The 9617-nt window shown below is 38.5% G+C and overlaps 1 protein-coding gene across 1 annotated transcript in view; it reads right to left on the reverse strand.

Moving 5' to 3' along the window:
* vax2 (ventral anterior homeobox 2) overlaps nt 1-2095 on the reverse strand; it is a 29701-nt gene extending 27606 nt beyond the window's left edge. Inside the window, exon 1 of the mRNA XM_007563626.2 lies at nt 934-2095. Within this exon, the coding sequence (XP_007563688.1) occupies nt 934-1162 (229 nt within the window). The 5' untranslated portion in view covers nt 1163-2095. The remainder of the gene's footprint in view (nt 1-933) is intronic.
* Nucleotides 2096-9617: the final 7522 nt, after the last annotated feature.

Below are 9617 nucleotides of genomic sequence, written 5' to 3' on the forward strand. Positions count from 1 at the left end.
ATAATAATAATAATAATAATAATAATAATAATAATAATAATAATAATAATAATAATAAATACACTCGCCGGGTTTCTGTGTGTGTGTGTGTGTGTGTTTTAAGAGCTGCCTGTCCTGTAGTGACCTCCTGCAGGAGGGTGTGGATTTGAATTCAATTTTATGTTGGCTTCCTTTAGTAAAAAAAAAGTCACAAAAATACAATTTGATTGTATGTTGATGTTTTTGTTGGTTGGGGGTGGGGGGTTCCCTTCAGTTTCTGTTGATGTATTGCTGATGTGTTTATTTTTCGCACGTTAATAAATTCAAGAAGATTAATTTTAGTCTGTAGAGTGTTTCTGAGTTTCTTCTTATTCTCTGGCAACAAACGTTTCTTACTTCAAAGTTGGATATATGTTATTAAAAGAAATCTGCACGACGGAAACGTTATTGATTAAACCAATCATTTAAACGTTCATAGCAACTATTTAGGCTGCACTAATAAAGTGTGTAATTAGCCTATTCTGCTCATATTATTAGACATAAATATCCTACTTATGCGTGCATGAAAATAATAATGTGTTAAACGTTCGTGTATCTCTATAATTTATACGCTTTATTTGCTGCTGAAGCTGCTGGCTGTAAAAACATTTGGAGGTCTCTGCAGTCCTCCCAGCAGCAGAGGTGCTCTTCTGTTGCAACTCTGACAGAAAGTTGAGTTTGTATAGAAACACTGCATCTCTTTAAACCCAAATTGTCGTTAGATTTCTTTTCTTTTCTTTTTTAGCGCAAGTCTTAATATATTTCTAAATGAATCACAGTAGCGCCTGCGAATTAAAATTCGTTTTTAACATCATTTGTGACCAGAATTACAGCTAGAACAGCCCCCTGCACCCCGCCCGCTGATTTTCCATGTTTTGGTGCTGATAGTTTGAGTGAACCGTGGAGCCCACTTACCCCTCACTAATATCCGGCGACAGTAGTCCGGGTCCACTCCCAGAAGTTTGTCGTGCCCGTCCTCGCTGGAGGACGTCGGCGTGGACGCGGAGGTCCCCGGAGTGTCGGTGGAGCTCTGCACGGGGGACCTGCTGCCCATGTCGGGGCGGCACTTGCCCTCCATCCTGTCCAGCGGGTTGGGTCCACAGCGGTGGCTCCCATCGCCCATAGTCGTGGCCTGATCGAACATCTACAACTAAGTTAGAGTCTCTGTGAGGGCGAAACCTTCTCCTTCCTTTCTTCCTTCCTTCCTTCTCTCTAGTCGCTCTTCTCTACTTTCTGCTCTTTGCCAATGTTCTCCAGAGACGAGCTGAGCATACCCACCTCTCCCTCAAAGCAAAGAAAGAAAGAAAAAAAAACAACAAGTAGATCCACTTATAAAGACACGTCGCGGTCCAGCAGCGGAACCGATTTGCACTTCAGGTGTGGCGGCATGACGCACCGTCCAGAGTCGGAACCTGGAGGAGGGTTAGCCGGCCGGCTCAGGGGAGGAAACCTCGGGCTGTTATTATTATTATTATTATTATTATTATTACTACTACTACTACTACTGTTATTATTATTTACTCAAGCTGCAGCAGCCAGGAGGTGCAGGTGGAGATGCATGGTGAAGATCTGTTGAGGAGCAGGGAGGCGCCACAAACACGCTCACACACGGAGGAAGGAAGAAAAAATAAGTGAGAGGCGACGCGCAGGAAAAGGATGGAGAGGGGGGAAAAAATCTGAGCAGCGGCTACAGTTCAAAACAAAGCAGGGAAAGTTTCAGCTGGTTTGTCCAGATCAGCTTCACTTCCATTCACACCAGCTGCCTGTGCGGATCCTTGGCGTGTGTGTTGGCGGTGCCACATGAAGGGGGTCGGCACACAGAGGAAGAAGAAGAAAAAATAAAAATAAAAAAAGATGTCATAGATAGAGAGCCCTTCTAGGTGGGGACTGGAAGGAAATGGGAAAACACCAGCGGGCGCCTCGACAAAGTTTGGCGCGCGCTTGTTAGGTTTTGTTATTACTATTATTTTTCTGTCATTTATAATTTGCGTGGCGAGCAGAACCGTCAGGTTCCACTCCGTCTCCACAAACACAGAGCAAATAGGATGGCGAGGGGAGGACGTGTGAATAATGTTTCTGCTGATACGCTCTGTTTTACAGAGGCAGGATCTCCACACGTCATTTCCTGCCGACTGCAGGCGCGTCGCTGATTGGTTGGCGGGCCGGGCACGTTTTTTTTTTTTTTTTTTTTTTTTTTGACAGGGTAGGGGCGAGGAGAGATGAGATGATGGTTGTGAGTTCAACTCCGCGAACCGCAACCCACAGGTGCGTCTCCATTAAAACGTTTAGAAATTAATTTCAATAAATAGTAAATTACATGGATTGGTAACACCGAGAGAATGTTCATTTCTATTCGTTTTTTTGCTGATTGCGACTTAAAGAAAACCCCAAAATTCAGTTTTTCACGGGAGTTGAACGCTACACAAGAGGGATAGAAAAGGATTTGTGTTGATAGGGAAGATAGCTGACACGGTTGAAAACCGACACCCGCCAAAACAAGAAGGAGAAGCCATTGCTGAATATGTTGGTTTTCCACAGAGTGTATACTTTATGGGAGGTTACGTGAAAACAAGGACCATTCAAGGGTGAAACACTAGACAAGAAACTTCAAGAGCCTCCAACACAGAGGTGTATCCAGGACATGGACGACATCTGTCACATTCCTCGTGTTAACAAGCCGCTGCTGAACCAGAAACAACTTCAACTTCACCTGCGTCTCACATCAGCGTCTCACTCAGGAGAAAAAGAGCCGGACTGCTGCTCAGTGGTCCAAAGCCCTCTTGTCAGATTTTGTTTCAAACTTAAGGGCCAAAGCTGCTTGAGGCTCAGTGTGAAGTTTTCACAGTCAGCGATGGTTTGTGGAGTCATAACATCTGCTGGAGGTTTTGGGGTTTTATTCGCTGTAAATCATATTAAATATTTGTTTTTTAATTGTTGAAATTAATCCCTTGAATTTATCCAACATTTCCAGAGTAGCTGAGACTCTATGAACTTGAATTTGAATGTGACTGTGATTAAACTGGAATGAATTGAATTTGGGACTACATATGAATTGGACCTCTTTCTCTTGTAAGGTGGTTAGAGATGACATTTTGTTTTAATTTGGTCCTATAAAAAATTTAATGTATAGAAATGTGTCACATGGTGCTTTACAAAACTATTTACATCTACATATTCCTTTTTTAAAAAAAGAGAGAAACTGTGCACTTTAATGAACCAAAAAGTGCCCTGTAAAAAGAACAAATACTAAATATTACCACTTAAAATTATTTAAATTTGAATTAGAGACATTATTGTATAATGTTGATTAACTGTTAAATTATATTCTGCAACCTGAATGTGTCGGTTAAATCTCCTTGGTCTCCATGGTAACTGATCCAGAGAACTGTGAGGTTAATATGTTTTTGTGTGTAGGCTACTATTAAAAATTAATATAAAACTTTGTCAAACTTTAGAGACTGTCAATAGACTTGCAGTTGGGGAAACTTTCTGTGCTGCAGCATAAATGGACGTTTGTGTTCAATTCAAACCCGTTCAGCTAATGCTAATGCTAAAACCTGCTAGCTTGATGTTTAGATTGACAACCAGAAAGTTACGTTTCTTAACCTTAAGATAGTTTTTAAGTTGAGTTTTGTACTGTCAAAACTTACTAAGAGTTTGACAGTACAAAACTCTTACTGTTTGTGTTGGAGCAAAAATTTAACCTTTTTAGCCATTGCGTTAAAGCTAACATCCAACTTGCTAACAACTTTAGCAAGTTTTATTATGTCACTAATGTTTTATACCCCGTAGTTACAAAGACTTGTTTTTTTTTTTCAACAAGACTAAATAAATGCTATAAACAAAATTATGCTAGTTTTAGAATTTAAGCACTTTTGCTAAATAAGTAGTAATATTTTGAAATTGGTTAGAATTTAATTTATTTCTTGTCCTTTTCTAGTCTCTTTTAGCCATTAAACTCACACAATTTCTGCTCAGAAATACTAATAAAAATCTAAACCCAATAACATGAATGGATGTAAATTGCTAAACCAAATTTGGCGAGATGAATGCAAACATTTTGTATAAGAGTATCATTATTTATGATTAAGGTTCTTTCTGAAGACGGAGCTGCAACAGTAATGTTCTGGATCTCATCTTCAGGCACAATTTTATTTATTTAGTCATTCGTTGAATAAAATGCATGAGAACATTTTTGTCCGTTTCAGTGTGTTTAACCTTCATCTCCAATCTCAGTATCTCGTCTCAGCCTTCTGTGAAGATCCGCATTCCAAGACGAATACCATCCACATATACGGCAAATAAAAATATGCTGATCATCTGGATGACATGTAACAGGTCTGCATCCCTTCACACACAGCTGCTGAGACACAGTACAATCCGCAGCTCAGCAGACTGTACTCCGTAAAGCGAGAAACACACTCCCAAATAAAGGCGTTAGCGCATAACCGCAGTTATAAACCTGCACAACTTGACGTTAGTGAGGATAAAGCGTCTCATTCAGCCCATCCGGTGTATGTATGCAGAGCAAGTCTTGAGCAAGCCCTGCTCTATTTCCCTGCCAGCTTGATGTTGATGCTGCAGCCTGCAGTTTGTTGTGATTGTGAGATAATTTTGGTTGTAGGGGGACAACTGAAACGCGGGGCGGAATTTCCTCTTTACAGGTGAAACATCTCTGAAAACACAGCGCAGAGAGGGCTTTTTGAGCATGGATTATATAATTATAGTTTTGCAGTGTGTGTGTATGTGTGGGTTTTTTTTTCTTATTTTTCCTCATCTGAGGCCGTAATTACTGCACACAGCCATGGGTCGTTACTCCTTTCAGCTGGCCTAATCTCACACAGGATGAATAGAAACTGTCAATCAGATGCTGCACTCAGCAGCGAGACAAGAGGGGACTGATTGCTGCTGCTGCCACACACACACACACACACATGCACACCTACACACACCCGCACACACCTACACAGACACACACAGAGAGTACACACAGGCTTTCTTCCTCCTTCTCTCTTGTATTTACACTCTCTCTGCCTTCACTGGTGCAGAACCAAAACCCTCCAAAAACATATTTTCCCTCCACATTTCCATATTTTAATATACTAAGGATGCTCAAAACCCAAAATTCAACTTGTCTGTATTATACAAGAAAGGGGAAAAATGCATTCTCCTGGAGGTCTATGAGCTCCTGTGGCTAACGATGGTGTTCTTATCACTAGTTATTGATAAATATAACATGACAAAGTGAAAATAATTCATAACCCTCTGCATTAGACATAAGACTAAAACTGATGGGTCACTAAAGACAGGATCCTGGATGCTTTTTAGACACAGTTCACCTGCAGAAGCATGTCTTTGCTTCATGCCACTTCATTGGGGAGCTGCACCATATAAACTGTAGATTATGAAATAAAGCTTTGAAATTGTTCAAATTTTATTCACAGTTCAACAATGTCCAAATTCTAACAAAATGATCTGCGTCTATATATATATATATATATATATATATATACCTACATGTATTTGAAATGTATATGTGTGTTGAATAAATGAACCCAGTTAGAGTAGACATCAGCCATAAGCGAGGATTTAAGTTTGTATCCAGTTTCAAGTTAGGCAACAGTGTTAATGCTTGAGTCGCATTTGCAACACTATAAAAAGGAATCTTTGAGGATATTAAACATTAGTGATTTAAATTACTTGCATTTAAATCCAGTCAAAGTCCAGTCTTACCAACATCTGCTGATATTTTTGCCAACAAGTTCAACCTGAGTGTTTTTGATTGGATTTAACATGCAGATGTGGGTTCAGTCAATCATTAGACCGACGGATGTTGTTTTTAGTTGAAAACGGATTAAAGCTTCATTATGAATGAATGTATAAGTATAATAAAAGTTGAGAACTGTCGTAAAACTTGTAGTTTAGTAAGTTTCTGTATTGTAATAAGATTTTAATTCTGCATCCAGCTTTGAACTGTTAAGACAGAGCTAATGCTGATGTCTAGCTAGCACGCTAGCTAGCTAAGCCTCTGTGTCCAGCTGACAAATCGTACAATTTAGCTGTGGTTGACAGGAAAAGACGTTTTTAGGATCAATTTAAAACATTCATTTTCATATCAGTGGCATTTTACACCTCAGTGCTTTTGTTATTTTTTTTGCTTCTTTTGAGCAGAGATCGCAAATCAGATGACCTGACGACAGAAGCAGCAACGGTGTTAGCTAGCCTACTGCAAAGTGGGAGCCCAGTAGGTGTGTGTTGTAATGAAGGAAAGTGTAAATCAGTCGGAGCGTGTATTGCTTTAAATGTGTGTGAAGTGAGACGAGCGTGGATTGAGACATTTTAAATACACTCTTTTATCCTTTTGGTTGTACGGATCTTCAGAAATCCATTTGATTGATGAAGCATAAATTGAACATTTCAGGGAGAATTTATCTTACTCTAAAGTTTAAGTCAATAAATAAAATCCAATTGCACAATAAATTAACTTCAGTTTTTTTTTTAAATACATAAATTTCAAAACGGGATGTAATTAATCTAATTGAGTCTGAGTCGCTGTAGTCATAGCTAATCAAAAATCTAACCAAATTGTGTCAAATCTAACAGCTTGATTTTATCAGTGCAGATTTCTATGCTGCTGAGTTTTGCTTAGAGACATTTAGTATCACTGCGATGTACAGTCGATTTTCTGTTCATCTTTTTTTGTTTGTTTGTTTGTTTGTTTGTTTGTTTGTTTTTTCTCTCCGTTGCTTAGTTGGAGGCAGAAATGTTGGCACTTGAAGTGTGGGTCTTTGTAAAACAAAAGAAAAAAAATCTTTCTCTGCAAAAGTCCTCTTACATAAGAACAAAAGTACTTTACTGCAAGTTAAGCCTCATACTACTGCAAGTTACGCATGTAAATGACGCGAATACAGGCAAAATATACACTTTCACTAAATGTGTTCATTGAACGACTGAACACATCTAATGTGAAAAACAGAGCAGTAACTCCACAGGTTTTCTCTTTGCTACTATAAGATAAAAGGCGCATATAGCTGCTGTCACGTGACGCTGCAGCCCACAGCCACGCAGCTCACCGCCTGGATCAACTCACGGGCCACAAAGGAATAAACTGTTTGTTTGCACCACGCACCGACCGTCTCACTCACCACCTCCTCTTCCTCCTCCTCCACCTCCTCGTCCACCCTGGCCTCCCCGCCCCGCCCCGCCTGTGCATGGCTGGATTGGAGGAGATGAATCTGATCAATCAGATCAATCAGCAGAGATAACTGTAATCCCGCAGGTCAGAGGGAGGCCACCGGGCCACGCAGAGTTCACTCATCCCACACACGAGCTCCCAGACAAAATCCGTGCAGCGATGGCACACATTTGAGCCACGTGTGTAGGAGTTAAAAGATTTCATATTTCTGTCTTTATTCGGTTTACTCGCAACACTTTTGCAGGTTACACACAGGTCGGTCCGCCCCCGAAAAAACAAAAACAAAAAAAAATAATAATAATTAAAAAAAACATGTCTGTGCGTGATGGGGCTGTTAAAGAATACCAAAACCAAAGGTTTCCAAAAACTATAATGCGATATTTATATTTTAGCCATACGCTATGCAGGTTTATGAACTCGTTTTGGACTGTTTTTTAATTATTAGATGGATTTCAAGGCCTCCTCAAATAGGCGCATCGAAAATATAAAATAAACGTGAAGCTGAACAGAAGAGGGAAAAATAAAATGAGAGGAAATTAAATTAAAATGAAAGTTAGTTAAAAAAAGAAAAGAAAAGAAAATGATCCTGACGTTTTAATAAATAAGATGAAACTTGGAGATACTTTTTACAATCGGTTAGTGGAAGTTAGAAAGAAAAGTTTTATAAAGAGATGCCAGAATAAAGCAGTCAAGTGTAAAACAGATCTTTTTTTTTTAAACGAGTCTAAACGGAGAAAAAAACTGATTCAAAGAGCGAAGCGAAGCGCGAAGTAAACGACCTTTTATCTTAAGATATCGTGAGAATATTAGTGTAGACTGTAACCATCCATTTACCTGAATTTTAATATAACCAAGAGAACAAGATTAAAGTGAGAAATTAAAGAAGAAACAAAAGATTTTTGCCAAACATTAAAAATAATTATATCACAGATAGATGAAATAACTGATATACATTTATGTTCTTTTTTTCCACAAGATTTACAATTTTAATTTATGCTTAAAAAGTTGAATAAAGTTGCATTTCTTTCCTCCCTATTTAAAGTCTCTGAAGCCGCATTTTTAAACAATTACACGCACCGAAAATATATATATAAATAAAATAATAATAATGAAAAAGCGACATGCTGCGTGTTTGGCCATTTAGTTCTCATCTTGGGGAAATTATGACTTTTTCCTTCAGGACACAAAAGTCGCTGCAACTTAGAAACTAGTTCATTTTTTTGCCCTGTAGTTTACGAAGTGCGGGATTTACTTCGGCAGGTACTTTAGAGCTGCTGAAGCTGAAGTCGGAGCTTTGTGAGGGAGAGGCCTGTCCATTCTGTCCAACCTGTCCATTCTATCCGTCCTGTCCATTCTGTCCGTCCTGTCCATCCTGTCCATTCTGTCCCGTGTAAAATAACAGAAATATAAAGATGTGGGTTATTGTTAAAAAAGGAGCTTTAAAGACACATTGGGCCACAAGAACAAAAAGGATGTAGATTCAATCTTTCATTTATTTAAATAAAATATATTGTTCTTCTAGGAACAAGAGGACACGTTTTCCTAATGAATCAATCGTCCAAACCACTTAGTTCAACAGACTTTCCGGTTAAGTTTATTTTGTTTATTTGTGCAACGTTTTCTTCCATAACTTTCTATGCAAAATTCTGTAGTTTGTCCGTAATTGCAGCTTTATTCTTGAATTTAAAAAAACAACAACAAACAAACAAAAGCTTACTTTTGCCCTGACTTCTGTCTGCTCTGTTTATAACTTTTTACATTTCTGAGTTTTTTTCTGATCACATGTGAAGCAGTAGGAGCCTGTTGCGCCACTGAAATTAAAGGTCCTAAGTACTTCTGCAATCAGCGTTAGGATGTCTATTTCATTTTCTCATATTTAAATTTTAATATGTAAATATAGCACACTCTGTTCTTCACTTTACATCCAAAACAATTTCTAAACATGTCACCCGAAGGAAAGCAGGTCAGTAAAAGGCTAAAACTGAATTTCTCTTAAAATTTTTGTTACAGAATAATTATAAAGCAAAGCTGTAATAAAGTGGAACTTTGTTCCCACAATCAGACTGCTAAATATCTCTAATCAGGACTATAAAAAAAACTTCTTCTTTTTTATTTTGGAAAACGAATCCAAATACTGATATATAATATACAATTTTTAAAAAGCAGCAACCAAACTTTTCCTGGGCTAACAACAGTTTCTTTTAAATATCCACTTACATTAAAATGCAAGAGAAAGTTATGTGAAAATGCGCAAAGTAAACCAAAATCAAACACTTTTCTTACCTGTCTTTTTTCATTTGCAACCAACTAAAACTAAAAGGCGAAACTTTAAGCCAAAAGAGACAACGAGCGGGACAATGTGGTGGATGTAGAAGCCTCGACTGCCACCTTGCGTCCAATCAAA

This window comes from Poecilia formosa, unplaced genomic scaffold (assembly GCF_000485575.1).
Source record: "Poecilia formosa unplaced genomic scaffold, Poecilia_formosa-5.1.2 Scaffold149, whole genome shotgun sequence".
Taxonomy (NCBI): Eukaryota; Metazoa; Chordata; class Actinopteri; order Cyprinodontiformes; family Poeciliidae; genus Poecilia; species Poecilia formosa.